The sequence below is a fragment of the Glossina fuscipes genome, unplaced genomic scaffold (genome assembly GCF_014805625.2).
Source record: "Glossina fuscipes isolate IAEA_lab_2018 unplaced genomic scaffold, Yale_Gfus_2 1, whole genome shotgun sequence".
Lineage (NCBI taxonomy): Eukaryota > Metazoa > Arthropoda > Insecta > Diptera > Glossinidae > Glossina > Glossina fuscipes.
The window spans coordinates 14,568,874-14,589,985 of record NW_023998415.1 but is presented as its reverse complement, the minus strand read 5'-3'; the positions used below and the strand labels follow the sequence as shown (position 1 = coordinate 14,589,985).

General features: G+C 34.6%; 5 protein-coding genes across 7 annotated transcripts in view; 2 read left to right on the top strand and 3 right to left on the bottom strand.

Moving 5' to 3' along the window:
• Positions 1-7,129: 7,129 nt before the first annotated feature.
• On the bottom strand, positions 7,130-9,657 carry LOC119631425 (ubiquitin-like-conjugating enzyme ATG3). The gene is made up of 5 exons (XM_038023608.1): positions 9,306-9,657; positions 9,022-9,157; positions 8,775-8,968; positions 8,423-8,719; positions 7,130-7,642 (listed from the first exon to the last, which is right to left on the bottom strand). Exons 1-5 carry the CDS (start codon positions 9,375-9,377, stop codon positions 7,361-7,363), a joined length of 981 nt encoding a protein of 326 aa, XP_037879536.1. The 5' UTR covers positions 9,378-9,657; the 3' UTR covers positions 7,130-7,360.
• A 2,395-nt stretch (positions 9,658-12,052) lies between these two features.
• Positions 12,053-13,128, top strand: LOC119631995 (charged multivesicular body protein 1b). The gene is made up of 3 exons (XM_038024657.1): positions 12,053-12,274; positions 12,332-12,797; positions 12,861-13,128. Exons 1-3 carry the CDS (start codon positions 12,253-12,255, stop codon positions 12,982-12,984), a joined length of 612 nt encoding a protein of 203 aa, XP_037880585.1. The 5' UTR covers positions 12,053-12,252; the 3' UTR covers positions 12,985-13,128.
• A 13-nt stretch (positions 13,129-13,141) lies between these two features.
• LOC119631994 lies at positions 13,142-13,796 on the bottom strand. The gene is made up of 2 exons (XM_038024656.1): positions 13,598-13,796; positions 13,142-13,535 (listed from the first exon to the last, which is right to left on the bottom strand). The coding sequence occupies exons 1-2, from the start codon at positions 13,696-13,698 to the stop codon at positions 13,160-13,162; spliced, it is 477 nt and encodes a 158-aa protein (XP_037880584.1). The 5' UTR covers positions 13,699-13,796; the 3' UTR covers positions 13,142-13,159.
• Positions 13,711-16,587, bottom strand: LOC119631993 (myoneurin-like). Of its 2 annotated transcripts, XM_038024655.1 has the most exons (4): positions 15,934-16,587; positions 15,726-15,872; positions 15,491-15,671; positions 13,711-15,424 (listed from the first exon to the last, which is right to left on the bottom strand). In XM_038024655.1, exons 1-4 carry the CDS (start codon positions 16,318-16,320, stop codon positions 13,800-13,802), a joined length of 2,340 nt encoding a protein of 779 aa, XP_037880583.1. In that variant the 5' UTR covers positions 16,321-16,587; the 3' UTR covers positions 13,711-13,799. The 2 variants fall into 2 exon arrangements, with proteins under 2 accessions (XP_037880583.1, XP_037880582.1); XM_038024654.1 differs by having other exon boundaries at positions 13,711-15,671.
• Positions 16,588-17,197: 610 nt separating this feature from the next.
• LOC119631717 (calcium channel flower) overlaps positions 17,198-21,112 on the top strand; it is a 14,346-nt gene continuing 10,431 nt past the window's right edge. Inside the window, exons 1-2 of one of the 2 annotated variants that reach the window (XM_038024165.1) lie at positions 17,198-17,367; positions 17,543-17,663. In XM_038024165.1, coding sequence (XP_037880093.1) covers positions 17,365-17,367; positions 17,543-17,663 — 124 coding nt within the window. In that variant the 5' untranslated portion in view covers positions 17,198-17,364. The remainder of the gene's footprint in view (positions 17,368-17,542; positions 17,664-21,112) is intronic. The other variant, XM_038024164.1, reaches the window with a different exon arrangement.

Sequence of the window (21,112 nt, the reverse complement as noted above, 5' to 3'; positions counted from 1 at the left end):
ATATGAAACAAAGAGAAAAAAAAAAAAGTCATTCATATAGCATAGGATTTAAGAAGAACACCAAGTGACATTAACGTCAGTGCAAATTCATTTAGTGAATAGCATTCAGTTGAACTGACCGAAATACATTAATTTCTTATCTATTTTTTTTTCGTTGCAACTATGTATTATTTTTGCCTTAAATATTCATTTCATTTAAAATTTCCACAATAGTAGTAGTAGTAGAATCATTTACATAATTATACGGATACATATATATATATATATATATATATATATATATTATTACGACCAAAATGATATCGTATTGTGCGCTTGTGTATGTTTTACTGACATTGAACTTATTCAATTCTAACTTTGTGCACGTACATTTATGCAGATGTATCAATATAATCCAATAAGTACAACGCAAATACATTCATACAATCATTCATTCATTCACTCGTCCATTTATTCATCAATTCATTTATTCTTTATTATATAAATAAATCACATAAACGTACAATTAACAAAATAACGACATAAATAGAGTCAATGGTTAATTTACACACAAAAAACAAACAAACAAACGAACAAAAGCAAACAACAAAACACATTCAATTTCGTTAGCAACAAAATCGAAGCCATGACGACAAATGTTTCAAATGAGAATCAGAATATATGGACCTCATAGTTAACTCAAGAATACCGTTTAACTGACCTACATTTTTTGCGAGCTTTGCCATCGCCTATTACGTATACAGAAAGCAAGTGCTCGCAATGCTCAGTGTCTTACACAAAAAATTCAAATCAAAAGGATAGAAGAAGCATTAAAAGTTTATGATCTTTCGTCATCCATTGATCCAATCTTCAAGTAAGCAGATATCAGTTTAAAAAAATCCCTATCAAAATTTACTTCAGTTTTCCTCTGTCAGTTTATGTTATGTCAGTTTATTTTAAATCTATGGGGTTTGCCCATAAGGCTTTTCTGCACAAAGTTCTTCTTTTTGTTTTTTATATGATCAATCGCTCACGGATTAACCTCTATTCGTTTAATACCTGACGGTTAGAAAGAAATCACGAGAGTGAAAGAGGTAGGGAGGTGACTACGCCTATGGCATTACCGACTGAGCACTATAGCTACGTTCTAGGTAAACTCTACTACGCTTGAGGTTTGCGCCCGCGAACTCGGACTCGACAATCACGATACTTGCCGACTCGAATGTTCACGCGAACAATGGTCAACTTTACACAAGTTTTTAAATACTCATCTTCAGGCAGGTCGTACTGAAATGAGAAGTAACGCACATATATATCATCTATACATGGATTTTTTAATTAATTTACGCCCTAACTTTGTATAAGTAAAGCCCGCAACACTAGTTAATCCAGATTGGTATTAGGTTCAATAGGCATGGTGGGCCTATGTGAACGCTTGTCGGAGCCTAAAACTTTAAGTTCATCGATAAAAAAAAGTGCCTGCGATTAAAGTCTGCGCAACGAAATTTTTTTTATCCAAATATTCAATACACTATGCCGCGTGTCTCTTTACCCCTTCCCCTTTTTCTATCTATATCTCTCTCTCTCTCTCTCTCTCTCTCTGTTTTTATTTTTCTTTTGGGCGTAGTGGACTGCCAACTAGTGGCCCTACATTGAGATCAAACCGTCCCGGGACGCTTCTGCAATACTTCGAGATGAGCTCTTCTGGGTTCTTCATCCTTATTATATCGTCCTACCTTCTTCGCCCTCACCTTAGATTAGGGATACGGATGCCGCCTTCGTGTGGCTTTGTGTCAAAGCGTTTCCTTGCAAAAAACCGACGAATACTTTCCATCTTTCGGTGTCCATTAACATGATCGCTAGCAGGTTGGCTGACTTAATCTCTACTTTCTGAGATGAGAGATCTTCACCTATTTACGTACCTATCTATCTATCTATCTATCTAACTGTTTCTATCGTTCCGTTCCTCTCCCTATTTCTCGTGATCAGCTCATAATCACTTGTAAAATTGCAAAATGAATGGAAATTAGTCCGATCATCTACTATTCTATGTAGCTCCGAAGTTGAAAACTCAAGCTAATCATAATTAAGATCATAGCCGGAAAACATGTCTTGTCTGAAATTTTATATATTTTTAGCATTCAGAATAAATGAATGCACTTGCACCCATTACACCAAATCGCGAGGACATAGGCAAACAGGTATACAAACACAAACGTAAATAACGAGATGAATGTAAGTCAACTTTCAGGCTCTGACACATGTTGCATGTTACAGTTTTCGTTACAGTTTATTACAAATGGAACGACAAGTTTAGTGTACTCACATTCTTTCGAAATAATAATAATAATTAAAAATTCAACTCAATGACATGTCAACAGTAACAACGACACGATCACAATTTACCTTATGACGATCAATATATTATCTAATAACGAAGTAAGAATTCCCTTTTCAAACTTAAAATGAAGGTCTCATGTAGGCGTATATATGTGTGTGCTTGTATATATATGCTGTACTGAAAATTAATTAAGAATTCTATACATATTTTTACTTTTGCTTTTTGTTTTTTTTTTTATTTTTTTTTTTCGAATGTTTCTTTTGTCCCATTTTGCTTGATTGCATTATTTATTATAAAAATTATCTTTTTTTTGAAATTCCGTTCAAAGATTTCGAAAATTTTCCGAGAAAAAAAAACCCTTTTTTTTTTGTATTTTGATTACGTAATGGTTATTTTAGTTTTCTCATATTTTAATGATTTTGTTAAACTATCAGTAATTTTCGATTAGCTTGCTGCACCTTGAAGGTTCCATCACTTTCGCTTTTCAAAAAAAAATATTTAAACAATAAATTATATCTGCCTTACGGGCTAATTGCAGATATTCATAAAATAGGCATAGGTACGCATATAGCGAAGAACAATAATGCATTTATTTTGTCATTGCGTTTCCAAAGCTCAGGCATAAGCCTCAAAAAAATTTCACAAAGTAGGCATATACTCTCGATTAACCAGGTCCTGAGGCGATTAAGTTAGGTGGGCCTGCTTCTTGTCTCTTTAAATTAAAGCCTCAAACTCACATTAATTAACATAAATATGGCGAGTTATCATACACACGTAACATGTTGATCAATAATTCACGGGACTTATATATATAACACATACATATTACCATCTCTAACAAAGAATTCGGATTTTTTTTTCGAAAATGTTCATCGTTATTGTGTTTTTTTTTTTTTTTGTTTTGCTCTGTGAGCTGGAGGTAGAAAATCTTCGAAAGATACTGCTGGGTCTTAGTAGCAGCATGCACGATTCGCCATCCCTGGCGCATGCGTACTAAAAACTACCCCCCACACACACTTCGTCTACCACTCTCCCCCGCGGGACCACCGTTAGGTATTACTTCGCGGGGGCTGGTTGTCGCTAGCACGCTCCTGATGGTGGGACCTCAGTGGAATGCACTATCGGCTTCCACTCCCTCTGCTCTCCACCCGTTGCCTCTCCAATCGCCGCAACTCCACGAGAGTATTGCTGGCGAATGCGTCTACGGCGTTCCAGGCTGCTGCACTGCCAACCATTGCGCTTGTTATCTTGTTAGGTGGCACTTGAGGCCGCCCATTCTCGAACCTGCTGCAGTAGAACATTACGTGTTCTGCGTCCTCCTCCATATCCTCGCATAACGGACAGTTAGGCGAACTGTCGTGCTCGAATCTGTGTAGATATTTCCGGAAACAGCCATGGCCAGTCAGAAGCTGGGTTAAGTAATAGTTTACTTCTCCATGCCGTCTGTCGACCCAACGTCTTATGTTAGGGATAAGAACGAATGTCCACCTTCCTTTGGTCGTTCTTTCTCAACTCGATTGCCAAATCCTTAGCGAGACCATCCGTTCCTCGGCTCTTATAACTAGCGAGGAGAGATCGTTGTCGCGACGCCTTTGGTAGATGCGGCTCATTTCATCGGCCAGGATGTCGACTGGCAGATTGCCAGCCAGCACTAGCGCCGCCTCCTCCGACACGGTTCGGAATGCGCAAATCTGCCTCAGGGCGCTGAGGCGATATATCGCCGCCAATTTTCGGAGTGCCGCCTTTACAGTCAATGCACCCGCCCATACTGGGCTCGCATACATAATGATTGACATCACCACAGTGGCTATGACCTTTCTTCTAGCTGCTTTCAGACCCCCCACGTTTGCCATAATCCTTGCCAATGCCGTCTGGATGCCTGCCGCTTTCTTCGCCACGTAGTCGATGTGCCGCCTGAAGTTGAGGCGGTGATCAATTATCCCTCCCAGGTATTTGAGCGCGGGGACTGACTGCACAATGTGGTCCCCGATTCTTATCTCGCACGTCTCTAGCTTCTTCCGGCTGCTCACAAGCACGACTTCCGTTTTGTACTCAGCCAGCTCTAGGCCCACCTTATTTAGCCACCCTTTAATACGCATGATTGGCTCGGTAGCTTTCGCTTCTATATCGGCAATATGCTTTGCGACCACAACTATCGCAACATCATCGGCGAATCCAATACTCGTTGTGCCGGTGGGCAGCTCCAACCTCAGGACATCGTCATACATGATGTTCCACAAAAGAGGGCCAAGAACTGACCCTTGTGGGACGCCTGCTGATATTTTATACTGTTCTGTGCCGTTGTCTGTGTTATTGTGTGTGTGTGTGTGTGTGTGTGTGCGTGCGTGTGTGTGTGTTTTCGATATTTCAGCTCCAATATAAGAAATTGCAAAATAAAATGAAAGCAGCGGCTAAAGAATCAGATCATTGCAGTGACAATCTACGCAATGAGTTGCAGCATTACAAGCAATTGCTGGAGAATCAGTTGGAAAGTTTTAATAATTTACGCGACGATTTGGCAATTAAGGAGCTGGCTTTTAATCAAGAGAAGAAATAAACTCAATTCCGGAATTGTTACTCTAGAAAAGTGAAGAACGACCTGGAAGGCCTAGAAAATGAATCACGATAGCAATTCCTTGATAGATTCCAAGCCATTAAATTCGGCGAGCAATAGTCGAGACAGCTGTGAAGGAAACGTTACCCCTAATGAGAATGTGCGCCAATCTAGACTAAATGTTTCCGTAGTCAATACGGAGCATAAGTACAAAATTACGAAAAGAAAAAATCAACATTGTCGTGGTCGCGATCAACGCCGACGTCGTGATATCCACGTTAAAGAAACCATGATAATTCCAGCAAATATAAATCGCAACTGTGAGGAATTAGATGAAAAGCTTTGAGAATACCAACATAATGTATGTATAGGTTGAGGTAAACTTACCGCTCTCAACATGAAATTGAAAAAGCATCCTTTAAAAGATGAGAAACGTTTACCTTAATGAAACGCATACAAGAACAACCGCGTCCATGGACAGCGTCATTATGAAATGTCAAAAACAAAAGTCACATGAACCGACTATAAAAACTGAAAAAAGCTTTGAAAAGCTTTGACTGCAAAAACGAGTAAAACACAATCGGATCAGTTGCGATAATGGCAAAAGAATATTATTCTTGATGAAGATGAGTTTTCGGCAGCATCGGCAGCAACTATCGTAATTCCAAACATGCAGTTAGTGAATGGAGAGATGCACAAACTGATGGAAGGTGCGAGAACAATGAGCGCACAAACCGAACACCGAAGACAATTCGCTAAGAGCGTCAGAGGGCGGTCGAATAAAGTCATTAAAAAATCAAAAATTAATGATAATTAAAAAAAAAATACGAAAATGCGAAAAGGCGTAAACTGCTGCGCAACGTAAACTGCAGGAACGAAAAGTTGAAAGTTAATAACTAAGATGCAAGAGAGCACAGCATAAGTAATTCGCTTACACTCATAAAATATACTTGAATTTATTATTAAATTGTAATTTTCAGCTTTAATTAGATTCAAATATAATTGTGCGATTGATGCTCTCTATTTATGCTGTTTATGCTAAATATATATATATATATATATATATATGTATATATATATATACATTATGATCTTGTTGTGCCATCCTTGTATTTGATTATTTAGTAATAACTGTTATTATCATTGCATATGCGGTGTTTTAATTTTGTCTTTGTTTGCAATTTTTGATTTATTAAATGCTATTTTCGCAATTTATTTACTGCATTTATGGCAAACGATCGAAAATAGAATCGACATTTTATTAGCACTAAGTCGCCTTAGGGCTCATTGACATTATCCACTATATATATCAAGCAAAAACAAGTAAATTCATTTTAGTTGGGCAATACCGACTATTAGATACCCTACGGCACTTCGCCCAATACAGCTATACACTAGTTTTGTTCACAATACACAAAGGCGTACTTTTCTTGAAAGGTCGACATAACTTTTACTTTTCTTCCCTCATGATATTTGCTGGACTCAACTTCCCTGTGAAATAACATAGGCACAACGCACAAGAATAAAGCTCAACTTACAAAAATAGAAAAAGTTTCTTACGGCTTATATCGGATTATCGGTCGCTCAAAGCAATCTATGTCAAGTTGTTTGAAACAACTTTTTATTGGGTTTTCACATTTTTGAAATTAAATTTACCGAACGCTCAAATTTCGAGAGTACCTTATCCCTTTTGGTCTGTATGTCGTCCTCGAAGCCATTAAGGTCTATTATAATAGATTACAATGCCTACCGTAGATGCAATAATAAAGCAAAACCGAAGGTTAAAACCGATTGTAAGTAAGATAAGAGCATCTAGTTGGTCGTAGCTCTCTTGGCAAGGAGTTATAAGCTCTTATAATGTTTTAATGGATTATATTCACTTCTTTCACTTAAAAGAAGATTGGATTGAATTTTGTTTATAAAAAGAAGAAGAACGGTTTGCACTTTTTGCGAAAACGACTCGAATTAAAAAGTTTCCAAGATTTGTGTGAAGTACATTCGAGTTTCGCTATTAATTTATGAAAGCACACTGTACTATGCGGTTGTAGCGTTGATTTCCCAATCAATTCACATTTTATGTTTTTATTTTAGAGATGTCATAGTTGTTTTTGTTGGAATGGTTCGACTTAGTTTATAGTCGGCAGCATTTTTCGCTGATTATTGTTTTGTAAGACCTACACGACAATCTGATGCCAATTATCGGTAAATGCCATATTTTGATCATTTTCTTAATGATAATAACAAAAAAACGGGAGTTAATGTGCTTTCATTTGCTAACTCAGCCAGAGATGGTATCTGTATCAACTCTTTATTATTAAAACAATTCCATAAAATACAATAATTCACATTAAACACAAATACACTGCTAAAGTAAACAAGCTTTAATTTCATATACAAATGTAGAGATTGTTTGAAACTAAGTTTAATTTTGCCTCTTAAAGCGCATTCTTCAAATATCCGTAAATTGCCCAATTGCTCCGTTAAATTTAGGATAAATTGAAATTTTGTGTAAAATCGTATTCAATTGTTGGTATAACAGTTTGTACGAATTTTAAAAATATAATCAAATATAAATGCACACCCAATTCGCCGCCACCTTCTTCAACCGTTTGTATGATTTTTTTCATAATATCAGCGTGTCGGCAAGGATGAACTGACGCCATATTTGGTCCTGGCAGATGGGGATGACTTTCCATAGTGACAGTCTTCTTTGCATGATCCTGAGAAACGTCTTCATACATTTGTTCCACAGTTAAAGGTTTACGATTCTAAGTATCATCATAAAAACGAAACAAATAAGAAAATTATACTTGGCTGTGACCGCGTCCTTTATACATCCACCATCTTTATTCTAAAAATTACGAAAGAAAAAAGCGAAAAACTATATGTCTACATTTCTTTATATGATATTTGGATGGGCGCGACTGATTTTTTCACTTTTATAGATTATACATCAAAACAATGATGAATACGCCCAAAAAGCAGGGATATTGTAAGATCATATTGCAGAATATATATACTTTGTGGGGATTCTGAAACTCTCCTTTCAGCACTTTAAAGGTTCTGATATGATATTTTGATATAATATAATGTTACGTGGACCCGACCGATTTTTTCATTTTTGTACACATTCTAGAGGACATAAGTGCAAATTTTTACCCTTACATATGAATTGTTTCGGTTGTGAATAGTGAGCTGAAAAACGCTTTTTTCTTGTTTTTGAAAACCGAAGTGTTCTCAGCTTACGTGACCCTGTAGGCGTTTTTTTCGATGTCAATCTAAATGCAAAAACCTGCAACGTCTGCAACAAATGTGAAGCCGATACCGTCACTACACGGACAGACAGGCGGAGGCGGAGAGACGGACAAACGGAACTACTTAAATCGATTCAATAGTCGATGCTGGTCAAAAATACAACTATTTAATGGGGGGTTTGAAGCATCCTCCTGGGTGTTGCAAAATGTATATATCGTTATCCTTTGGTGGTGGATATAAAAAGGAAATACATTTTAGCTAAAGAAAATTATGTTAAAATTATTATTTTTAACCTCATCATAGCCAATAACCCAAAGACGTGGTGTCTGATAATATTTATCATATGTTATATGCAAATCATAGGTACGCGTATGTAGAACGGAATCTCCTGAGTCTGCAGTATTATCTCCTTTCACTTTACTGTTTTCCGATTTTTCCAATTCACGCATTGTAGTGGCTAAAGCCGGATCCACCAAATCTAACATTCCACTTTCTTCAAATTCATCCATATCTAAAGCTTCATCATCCTCTTCATCAACCTCAGCATTAATTGCACCAGCTTGTTCACTATCTGGAGTACGCATTTCTTCCTAACCATAAGAAAGAGTTATGCTTTAATCGATCAAATATTTCGGCTTAACTTACTTTACTATCATCTAATGTCAATTCACAAATTTTCTGATCTAACTCAGCTGAAGTGCCGTCTTCATTTAGCTGATGGGTTTCCACCCATCCACCATCACCAGACTCCTCTTCCACTACGGTCTCCTCGCCGACGTATTCCATTTGCTTGCAACGTCTATAGCAAGGCACATTACGGGTAATTAGGAATTGTCTATCTGTAAAATTAAGTAAAATATTAATATTGTCAGGTGTCATACGGGCCACTTGCCTTTGGGTAAATAGGCTTTTGCTTTAGCTTCGTCACCAATCGCCCACTGCCATGTAGGACAATGATGTACTAAATGTTCTCCGGCAGCAACGAATTCTTCCGGTGTAAGAACACCAGTTTCACGAAATTTCGACTCCTTTTATTTTATCCACGAAACGCAGAAAGAAAAAACAATTAATATTTACGTATTGGCTGTGTATACTAAGGTCCTTTTTCATGAATCACCCAATACCACCCTTTTAGGCGATAATTACATCGAAATACTAGGCACTGTAGACACCTACCTTTAAGACTGGCGTCAAGTATTCAGCCACATTTAGAGCTGTACCTTTTACTGTATTTAAAACACTTTGCATCGTGTTTTATTGATTGAAATTTAATTATTATTGTGTTTTATTACTGATTTATAGAGAATTTATGTTTTTAGATTTTTCTATCAAAACTCTTTCGGCTTTTTGTTCCTTTTGTTCTTAGAAATTCAATGATGATTTATTTCGTATTATCATTACATTTTGTAAGAAAATATGTAACGCCATACAGTGCGCATAATACGCTACTACACGTCTGCTTTAAAACGAGACGTAACCTAGACGCTCCAATACGCACAAACAGTTCTTTGGATGATTTAAATTAATCCTGAATTAAATATTGATTTTTTTGCTCATGCTGATCGAAAATATATATGCTCTATTAGATCTCTGATACATATGCGTTGTCTAAAAAACGTTCAACAAATGTTATATGCTTTTTGTTAACCATATAATATTTAATATATTATTTCATAGGAGTATTTGCTTAATTAAAGTCATATCAATCAGAATCGTATCGCTTCCACTCAGAACTTTAACGAATATACAAATTGCATTTAATAGTGATCTTTGGCTCTATTAGAAATCTTCAAATACGAAAATCGTTAATTTATTTTATTAAACTTAGATGTGCAGTTAAATTAATTGAATTGAATAAGTTATGAGTAATGAATATAAAATCGAAAAGATTTCTATGCACAAGGAAAGAATTGACTGTTTGAGATGCGATATCTCCGTAATATGCAAACTGAAGCCGTTCAACGCTTAACTTGAGAAATATAAATAGTGGACAACTTATAAACCAGAGTTGGAGATCATAATATCATCAACCAAACTCCGCAAAATACCAATGAACAATAATACTTCACTAAACCAGCTACAAAAACGTATTAATACTCTTTAAAGAGATATGGTTCGTTGTAGAGAACGTAGAATTGCACTATACTATACTATGAGAAAAATCAGCTCTGATACTAACCGCCTAAGCGGTGTAAATATTAGTAAAATTAATAATAACAGAACGTTTGTTCCATTGATCTTGGGCACAAACCAGGCAGAAGTGACATAGTTGAACGGAATGGATTAAATGGAACATTTGAAGTTATCGGCATTATATCGGAATCGCCATTATTTCCAAGCCTTAGCACTGGTAACGCTGGCTTCATTTTAAATACTTCTTATTTTTGTTTATAATTAATTTGTAAAAAGCTAATCCACACACATTCACTATCGATATCTATGTTATCTTAACCAATTTTTCTCATTTTCTTTAAGGTACAACTGAAGTCAAAAAGGAAAAGCTTCAGCTTTTCATATACTTTCAATGCTTTATAAATTTTCGTAACGACTTGCAAGTGAAGTAATTGGCCGATATATCAATTGTATTGAAGTGAAACTACCGCTGGAAAGTTTCTATTACACTAGTACCAAAATTATTTATTCAATAGGTCTATTCAAGAATTAAAATTACTGGCTGGTCAAGAAATTAATTCCATCAAATGTTAATAAGCTGCATGAGGTGTTTAATTAACTTCATTGGGTAGTGGCATTATCATTTAAGTCTGTTTTGCCTTCGCAAAACATAACTTTTCTAATTTTTGATACAAAAGATACGCTCAAGTTCATATAAAATTTGTACCACGCAGTTGCGGTATAACTGAATTGAGTAGATTGAAGAGCGAAGACCTTTATATATATATTCTAATTTTCTGGATTGTAACGAGGAATCCTTTTATAATTATAATGTTCGACAATATAGCAATTTTGATCTATCCAAGTTTGTATTCAATGTTCGTAAAATCTCTTAACGTGACATAGCATTGGAGCTTTTACCATTCCACGAAATAGTATACAAGATGCTGTTAACTGTGGGTATATTAAAATTATTTAGCCGATTTTTGACACCCTTCCAAAGAAATTGTCAGGTTCTTTTCTTATTGGACATAATCATGAATGTCAAAATATTGTCAGAAATTGAGAGGATCCTGTAAGCACGACTGACAAGTTTACAAAGAATACTGCGTGAACTGCTCATTAGCTTGTGACTAAGGCTGGTTTCCGAACTTCCCCTGAATATTTAGGTTGGAACTTAATAATTACTCTGAATTTTATTGGCTGCAATGTTACCTTAATAGAACTTTTTTACCTATTATTTAATTGAGACTAATTGTCTCTCTATATAATACAGTATATTTATTATTACGGTATCGAAAAAAATTGAACGCAGTGGAAATTGTTGGAAATTTCTTCAAAAGCAATTCAAGTTTTAGATGAGGATGAAATTGTCAGCATGTAATGAATGTAACGCGTGAGTGACGGCTTGTGGCGTTAACATGACTTCGTGACTTTCCATTTTAAATTGTTTGCAAAAGAATAATGTAACTGCGAAGCACCTGTAGTGCCAACAAGTTTTTCTATGTGTTTTCTATTTATTTTCATCTTTTCCGATATTTTCTATTCATTTCTAATCATCTATGACTAAACAAAGTATCTTTATGGATATGAATATTTTGTATTCAGGAAAAACAAAAATCGATCTATCTTTTTTTGGCACATCTTACCTATATTAGGAGCAGTTACAGTCAGTATATCATATTCTTCTTTCTAGCAATTTTCAAGTATAAGATTAGCCAAACGAATACGGAATACGAATATTTGCAAAATATAACTGAAAGGTGGCAGCATGATCACTTTAAATAGAACCAATAAGCAAAACATTTGTTAGATATGACGTTATTTTTATGCAAAAGCAGTATATGTGAATCATACAAAAGAAGAAAAACTAAGCACAACATAGATTGACTTAAAATTATAAAGAGCTTGGAAGGTAAAACAAAATTTTTGTCATTTGTAAAAATAAAACAAAGGGAAAGGAAAATTCTTACTTTGGGAAGCAAGCAAGCGAAACAAACTGGGGAACGACATGTCTACGTCTGCTATGGAAAGTATGAGAAATTTTCAAGAATTTTAAGTAAATTTAATTAATTTTAAAACTGCTTTAGAACACCTATTCAATCTAAAATTCGCGGTGAAAGAACTTGAACGCAATAGTAAACGATGTGAAAAAGAAGAAAAATTAGAGAAAGCCAAAGCGAAAAAAGCTATACAGAAGGGTAACATGGATGTGGCTAGGATTCATGCCGAAAATGCTATACGCCAAAAGAATCAAGCCGTTAATTATCTACGTATGAGTGCAAGAGTAGACGCAGTGGCTAGTAGAGTACAATCCGCACTAACTACACGCAAAGTTACTAGTTCTATGGCAGGCGTGGTTAAGGCCATGGACGCTGCTATGAAGGGTATGAACTTAGAGAAAATCTCTTCTCTGATGGAGAAATTCGAATCTCAATTTGAGGATTTAGATGTACAAAGTTCGGTAATGGAAAACACAATGTCGGATACAACAACAACTTCAGTGCCACAAGGCGATGTTGACAATTTGCTGCAGCAAGTAGCGGACGAAGCAGGGTAAAATAATTCCTTTTTTCATTAAAAGCGAACGTTTTCTTAAATAAGTTTAAATTATTGTAGATTGGAATTAAATATGGAACTGCCTAGTGGTGTGCAAAGTTCAGCCGTTGGTACAGCCACTCAGGTGTCCCAAGAACAGGACGAACTCACTCAACGTTTAGCCCGCCTTAGACAAGCTGAATAGGTTATCTCCTGAACAGTATTTTCCTAAGAGTGAAGTGTTATTTAGAGTTCCCGGGAAATCTTTCTGCAATCTATTTTCTATTAATTGTTTCTATCGCTTAGTTATTTTAAGTAAAGTCTAATAAAACATACAAAACACAAGAAATACTTTTTGTTATGGTGTTTAATATTTTATTTTAAAAGAATTGTTTTTTCAAGTTTATTTGACGTTGTTGCATCATGAGCAATTGTTGAGCGTGACTTTCGTACAATCGCGTTTCTTCTATTCCCTGAACCACACTAAAACTTGGGTTAACATTGTTGGCATCTGAGGGCTTACTCGGTTCATCGGTGATCTTCTTCATTCTTTGTTTACGCACTTTCTTCTCTTTTTGCTGATTGCTGGGATCCTTATTCTTTGGTTTAGGCCCACGTTTTTGTTCGATTTTTCTTTTAGGATGAGGAGCCACCATAGGTAACGAACGCCAGATGTCATTATGACGATCTAGACATTTCTTTAGTAGTTCCACATCTCGTACGCGACGACGTATTAACTTTTTTATTGTATTGACTCTTAAAGTTGCAATTTTTTTAGACCTTCCCTGATGAAAATTATAGGTTCATCGACTACTCACCTTATTACACAGCGTTCATTTTCCGTTTGTATTTCTTGGCAACGACTTAGTAGTTTTTCTACAAGTAGTTTATATTTTTGCCTTTTCTCATATAAAAGCATGTTTCCTATACTAAATTATTTTTTCATTTATAAACTATATTCTTCTTCTTCCAGTTTACATTCACTTTACAGTGTTAACTCATTTATAGTAATTTATGAAACTAAAGCTTTTTGACTATGACTTTCGTTTCGATTGAATTTAAAGATAAATTTAAATTTTCTCTTATATTCTCGAGAATATCATCTCTATATATTAAATTATCCAAAATATTTTGTAGTAACGATGTTTCCATGCTACCAACCGATGAGTCATCTTCATTCATGTTATTAATCGATTGCACCCCTTGCTTATCTTCCAAGCGATCTGCATCAATATCATCAAATATGCATGAAGCAGTGGATATTTTTGCTATCGGTTTAGAAATTTCAAGAGCTTTAGCTGCATTTCTATGCAGAAGTTTGTGTTTCTTGTAGTTTGAAGGATCAGCGAAAGATTTTGGACATAAATTGCATTGATATGGCTTCTCCCCGGTGTGAGTACGCCAATGTCTATTTAGCGCGGATTTTTTCTCAAAATATTTCAAACATTTTGAACACTGAAATTTATATATTCTTAATGTGGAGACTTTCATTTCATTTCTAAACGAGCAAAATTCATTTACGTCAACAGCAGGTAATAATTTCACGTCAGTCACTAAAGGCTTACCGGGGAGCATGGAAGTTTCGACAGTTTGGTTTGTAAATGATTCAGATTTGCAAGAAGTTTCTTGCTGTATACGTTCATTAGAATTCGTAGATTCATTTGAAAATTTATAATTACTGTTTTCATCTCGAAACTGCTCAGCTAGTAGCCTTTCATTACACGCATGTTTTAAATTTTGCTTTACTACATTTTCTTTTTCAACACTAACTGGTGAGTGAAAATGGCTAATTACTGGTAAATTGCGGCCACCAGCGGCAGGTTCAGGCAACGGGGCCGACTCCACTGTTTTTAGAATTGTAGTGGGCATAAGCTGCGCTAATGCGTTATCGCCCATGATATTTCTGTTTAAAAGAATTGAATTTCCTGAATTTGTTAAATGTTTAGAGCTGCAAGTGTTTGGGGGCAACAATTTCGATGACCTTGGTACAATCGCGTTAGTAAATAACTGTTTAGGTTTCACTTGATTTAGAGAGTTTTGAACGTTATCGACTGATAAAGCGTCTACATTTAACTGTTTATTATCCTCGCCATTTCTTTTGGGCACCAACGATTGTAATGAACTTTGAAGCATTTCCAAATTGGCATTGTGCGATTCACTGTTAAAATTTTTGCTTAACTTGGCATAAGTAAATGCATCACAGGAAGTAGCGCACACCGTTTGAGGCAGATCCGAACTTGTAGGGCAGCTAAAATCCTTTCTAATTAATATTTTGTCCTCTGCATATCCCGTCGTCTTTGTAAACTCTTCATTTGAATTTAATGCTTTCACACATTCTATATTTATGGAGAAATTTTCGGAGCTATTAGATTTCACAATATCACATAATTTTTCAGCTCTTATAAAGTTTGATGGATTTTCAAGGGGCCAGGAGATTTTAGAAATCAATCTAACGGGGGAATGAGAACTCTGTGCGGAATTGTGAGAGTTCAAGTCGAGCCTGAAATTCTTTTTCAATAGCGACCTCCCTCCAGTCGTCTGTTCATATTTCTTAATAGCAACGGACCCATTTGCTTTCCTAACTGTAGTCGCACTTCCAGAAACATTATGATTGTTCGCATCCAATACATTTATGGGCTTAATATCTAAAGAAATCGCTTCAGGTGAATTTGTATTATTAACGAAATTATTTTCAGTGCTCGGAATCTGACCTAAATCTTCCGTGAAAGTTTTATTTTTAAGCGCATCTTTATCGCAGCCTACATTTAAGTTCGTTGGAGCATTAGCAGCATTTTTAAAAGACTCCAAGGTTTTTCTGCTGCTTTTCGATATATCGTGTAATCGAAAATGTCTGACAAAGTTTGACCGATGGGCAAATGCTAGGTTACAAACCTACAATAATCAAAAATTAAACTTTTTTATACAATAGATTTTGAGCGTTCTTACCTGACATTTGTATGGCTTCTCCCCAGTATGAATTCTGATATGTATTAATAACTCGTAACGTAAAACGAACGCTTTGTCACAGTAGGTGCACTTGAAAGGTTTGCGATTGTCATGTTTAGCCAAGTGATATTTTAAGTTATGCTTGTACTGTAACGAAACAGAATGCATGTTTAACAACTGTACATTTTAAATATAATGTCATCTTTACCTTGAAGCTAGCGGAACACTTTTGACAATTGTAAACCTTATCACTATGAGCTTCTCTAAAATGTCTTCTAACGGAACGATAAGACTTTAAGGATTTTTTACATCTCTTACAACGATATATTATGTCTTTCCACGATTTGGAATAATGATGTTGAGCTTTGTAGTGATCCTTCAGTTCATTCTCATTACCAAATATCCCGTTGCATTTTGTACAAATCAAATGTAGACGTGATCCCTCTCCTATGTTTTTTGGTTCTGTAAATTTTGCCAAGACAAAACCGCTATGTGAGCAAACGTCTGCCGCTATCGGTTTTCGAAAGTCTCGACTTTGACGAATAATCCTTACAGTTTTTAAGCATTGTTTTTTAATATGGCTCTTACTCAACATTGAGACTTCACCCGGAGTATAATTTTGTGTATATCTGTTGATATTTTTAGAAAATTTTGGTTTTGTTTAAAGAAATTTTCAGCTTCCAAACAAACTTTAATAGATTTTCATAGCTTGTTTTTATCTACATTTTTCGAATCGTTATAGGTTTTTAAATCACTTCTGTCCTTCCTTTGTTATAATTATAATATTTTTTAAAATTTCGCTATTTAGATTAATAACAACGAGAAGCATTCTATTTAATATGTAGTTAACCAGCAAAATTAGTCAAAGTTTCAAGTGAATTTTTGTGCGGCCAATCCCAAAACTATATGTATATCAACTTATTTATAAATTAAACAATTTACTGCACTCAGTTAAGGTTGTTTACAAGTTTGACAAATCTTTATTACCTCAATTCTCTTTCATTGTAAGAATTGTGCATATAGATGCAGCGTTGTTAAATAGTGTAAAGTTTACAAAGGATGTAATTTATAGGTACTTAGATTTTCTTTTTTTAAAACCGAACTCTTATAATACATTAGAATAATCAAGATATATGCTCCATTTCCAGCGACTTAGGAGTAAGTCTTTATAATAAAAGATAACATATATAAAAATTATTAGTTTTTGTAAACTTGTAATGCCTGGTCATAAAGCGCAACTACATTTATGAAATTTTATACATCATTTAAACTTAGAAACATTACAATTCCGTTTTGAGTATAAATTTGGTAAGAAATGGAATTAGATATCTAGGTTGCATCTACTAGAGGAATGCAAAGCTGTACTTTCCATTTTTCACTTCTGAGAAATATTTTTTTCTATCATTCTTTACCATATACTTACAATTTTGAAAGTCATGAACACTTGGCAATACTGTAAGACGAGGCATAAATGAGAATATTTTATGTGAGAAAAGGAGGCGGAAAAAAAGAAAGAGAAAAAGTTACTTAAGTGCAAAACCACTAGAAAATTTATGAATTTTTGTTAAATATCTTATCATTAAACTGAAACTGGGTTTATATTTAAAGCCGAATTTTTAGTTTTTAGAATATTGCAATCATGGTGAGTTTTGTTTTGAGCAAATTAAATAATCGGAAAAAGTGAAAATCTTGTGATTAATAGCGAAGATGATACAGCAATCGTCAAAAGAAAATAAATCGCATTCAAAACTATGAAAAAAAAAGAAGAAAATTCTATGAAACTAAATGCTTATCCAATGTGCTTTTTACTTATTTAGAGTTTTACGGAAAAGTTGACCAGTTTGATGTCGAGGCCTAATCAACAGCCTGGCCCATTAGATGAACAACCAATGTACATAAAATATGGTGTACGTTTTTTGGGTATTGTAGGAGCCTTTTGTAAGTGTTTGAAGAGTTTTTCGTTTAATTACTGAAACTTTTGTTGTGATCGATTTTTTATTATTGTGTGTATCAAGTGTTGTCTTCTTGATATTGTCTATATGCATTTTGCGGGGGTCTTGAATAAGTGAATAGCTGGATAGGACAGATAATGATATTTGACACTGATACTACACAAGAAGTTTTTATAACAATTGCATAAATTGTACATGTATAGAAGTGGCTGGCTATACTCTTGTTTAAAAAGGAAATTAATTAACAGGATAAGTTTGGAATTCTCAATTATGCATGAAAAAGCGTAATAATAAGTTTTAACGGTTGCATGTGATGCAATTATCATGCTACGGTATTTGAATCCTCATAGTTTGCATGAAACAAATCAAGTTAAAGCAATAAACGGCTGCCATTTTGATAGCAAGTATATCATTAGCATATAAAGCATTGTTTATATTCCATTTCCTGAAAATAGGCTACTCTGCTGTGCATGTGGGGATCTAAAATCAATTAGAAATTGTACTAAAACAAATTTTGCAGCATCCGGTTTTAGGGCACAATAACTTTTTAAAATAAACGTTACGATTTTAGCGGTAGCAAGACCCTTAAGATGCTTTCTGAATTTTGATAAAGAAATTTCCTGATTCAAAATTTAATTTGTAATTTCGAAGTTTTTTTTTACGTTCGCTTTAGTCTATAAGTTATTCGAATAAGTGACAGAGGGTTCCGACTTTAATTTTTTTTATGAACAACAAGCGTTGGAAGTTATTACTATGTATTTTTGAAGGCTAAGTCGAATAATTACAGAATATGCCTGTTTAGTCTGTGTTCATTGATTTTGCAGTTTTTCATTACTATTAAATTTCAACAATTGCATGGCGTTAGTTTTCTGTGGTTTTCATTGCGAATCGTTGCGAATGGGTTGTGATATTTACACAATACTTGTATGACAATATCTATAAAAGTATTTGTTTTTTTTAATCTCATTCGTACGAGTTTGTAAAATGTTCGCAGACTTTGTGAAAAAACAAATTTGATATGATATTTTTATTTTAAATTTAAGGAACTGCTTATCTCCATCAGCTTTGGTTACTCTTGATATGAGGTCCTAGAGGGCCACATCATCATTTAAAAACATCTAAGATTCGATTGGGACATTGAGTTACGCATATGATCTTGTTATACGAATACGTTTAGCGACATTGAGGACGAGCATCAGAAGGAAGAAACTTTGTTTGATAGGACGCAGAATTATCATTTATAATTTTATTTTTCTTGTCTTGCATTCTACAATAACACGCTAAGCAAACTTTAATATAAAATTCTTTTACTCTACCTGTTCTCAGTGGGTACATGAGGATTTTGTTCGAGAACCGAATGTATACGTTTTAGGACGGACAGTGCGTAACTCGGACATTTCCCTTTGCGAATATGATCAATTATATATTGAAGTCTACTTTGCCTGAAGCCGGGTTTTTGAATTTAGAACTCAGGTAGTGGATTTACAGTCCGGAATAGATTGTTTGTCGACAATGTGTTTGAAGGGGTTTTGCTGTTGAAATTGCAGAGTTTTTTGTATCACTTTTTAAGCTTTGTCAATTTGATTCACATCAACCGTTCGCAAGTTTTCTACAACTACACATCATTTTGTGACTTCACAAGTGTATGAGGAGTAAAGGTTCCTCTTGTCGCATCACTTATATTAAAAAAGGGTTTATATAATTCATTGAAACGTTGAAAGATTGGTTGCGTTATGGTATGTCCAGATAATGTTTAGTGCCAGAAATTTGGGCGGGTTCCAAAATTAATTTCACAATTATAATTTGTCATTGGCCATTGGCTTTACCCATGACAATGTTAGGTGAAACTTTAACAAGTTCAAATTAACAATAATAATAATTCTTTACCTAATTAACCCAGTTAGCCTTTATATGCACAATTTCACTTCTGCTGCTTTTCCATTTACGAAAGGTAATTTGTTCATTTTTAATTTCCCGTTTTTATTTACTATATGTGAAAATATGGTGCAGCACAATTATGATAACAAATTATTTACGTGCACATGCAATTCAGAAACGCATCAATAATTTAGCAAACCGGCCCAAGATGCTATTGAAAACCTTTTAGCTAGCGGGCGATATGCAAGAGTAAATGTTAAAAAAAACTACACATTGTTATAAAATATAATTAAATTTCCAAATATATTTCTCAAAATTTTGTAGGACATAAATGATGCTCACAAGAGAGAAAGGTCTAGTATAATTATGGATGTTCGTTGCTTTTGCTGAGTGATAACATAATTAAAGCTGCTAATATACGAAACAATATATTGACATAATAAGCATGTGCACGATATACGGTCGAAAGACAAGAGTATGCTCGTTTTGGCGTAATGTTCGCAACACCGAACAAGTAAAGTTCAGAGTCGCTATAAAATGTTTTATCAGAATTCTGAATCGACCTAGTCATCTCTGTGCGTGTGCGTGTGCGTGTTTGTATGGATGGTGGAAAGATAAAATGATAAAATTTTAATTTTTTCCATTTTATTCTAGATAAAATCCGTTAGTAATTAATTTAAAACTTCTAAAGCCCCTCAAGTCTAACTATAATAACTTACTTACTACACGTATGTTATTTTATCCTGGTTTGATAACATGAAAGGTGGTGGGTATATAAAATTCGGCCTCAGCTGAATATAAATTTCTTATTTGATTATCGTTGATGCGCTACTACGCTACTTGTGATATATAATATATTTAGTTTGCGCGGATGTGTGTAAAAGCAAGAAAAGCCTAAAATAGGCTGACATTTTATTATACTAATTGATTGGCAATCATTTTCTGCATCGATTTAAGCTTGTTTGTCTGTACCTCTGTCTGTTTGTCTAGCAATGTATTTTTTCAGTTCAATCTATAGAACGCCATTTCCAAGATACTTTCTGACGAAATTTATTATGGAGAATTGTTTTAATAAAAACGTTTTAAATCCGATCGTCTCACGACAATTTTTGATATAAGATCTTATTTGGAAGAAGTTGCTATATATGAAAAAAAAATCCAATTTTGAAAATTTCGAAAATAACATTGTTGTGAAGTTGTGTTGGTGGGGTATATTGATTTTGTAAAAACCATTGCAACACACCTTTTATAGCGCGTCATAGTTTCATTTTTTTTTTTTTCAAAACCCCTATAAAGCACAGAAGCAAACTTAGAAAACCTCATAAAGTATGTAGATTTTTGGCCAGCTTCAAATTCGGTATGCATCGGGCAGATTCGTCCGTTCAATTGTCCGCCTGTCCTTGTGATATCTGTGAAGAATATTCCACGATTCGCAAGAATGCAGATATCGTCTACAAACTTGCAAGAGAATTTGAAAAGGACGCCAACCGAAAAACAAAAAAAAAAAAAAAAAAAAAAAATGAATATTTTTGGTAATCAAATTAAACATTTCATGCA

Coding starts and splice junctions, on each gene's coding strand:
- LOC119631425 (XM_038023608.1), bottom strand. CDS start 9,377: ATGCAAAGTGTTTTAAATACAGTAAAAGGTACAGCTCTAAATGTGGCT. Junction 9,158..9,305: donor ACTTGACGCCAGTCTTAAAG/GTAGGTGTCTAC, acceptor ATAAAATAAAAG/GAGTCGAAATTTCGTGAAAC. Junction 7,643..8,422: donor GGGTTATTGGCTATGATGAG/GTTAAAAATAAT, acceptor GATGATACTTAG/AATCGTAAACCTTTAACTGT.
- LOC119631995 (XM_038024657.1), top strand. CDS start 12,253: ATGTCTACGTCTGCTATGGAAA. Junction 12,275..12,331: donor GTCTACGTCTGCTATGGAAA/GTATGAGAAATT, acceptor AAACTGCTTTAG/AACACCTATTCAATCTAAAA. Junction 12,798..12,860: donor CAAGTAGCGGACGAAGCAGG/GTAAAATAATTC, acceptor AAATTATTGTAG/ATTGGAATTAAATATGGAAC.
- LOC119631994 (XM_038024656.1), bottom strand. CDS start 13,698: ATGCTTTTATATGAGAAAAGGCAAAAATATAAACTACTTGTAGAAAAA. Junction 13,536..13,597: donor AATGAACGCTGTGTAATAAG/GTGAGTAGTCGA, acceptor TGCAACTTTAAG/AGTCAATACAATAAAAAAGT.
- LOC119631993 (XM_038024654.1), bottom strand. CDS start 16,320: ATGTTGAGTAAGAGCCATATTAAAAAACAATGCTTAAAAACTGTAAGG. Junction 15,873..15,933: donor AGTGTTCCGCTAGCTTCAAG/GTAAAGATGACA, acceptor GTTTCGTTACAG/TACAAGCATAACTTAAAATA. Junction 15,672..15,725: donor AGAAGCCATACAAATGTCAG/GTAAGAACGCTC, acceptor TGATTATTGTAG/GTTTGTAACCTAGCATTTGC.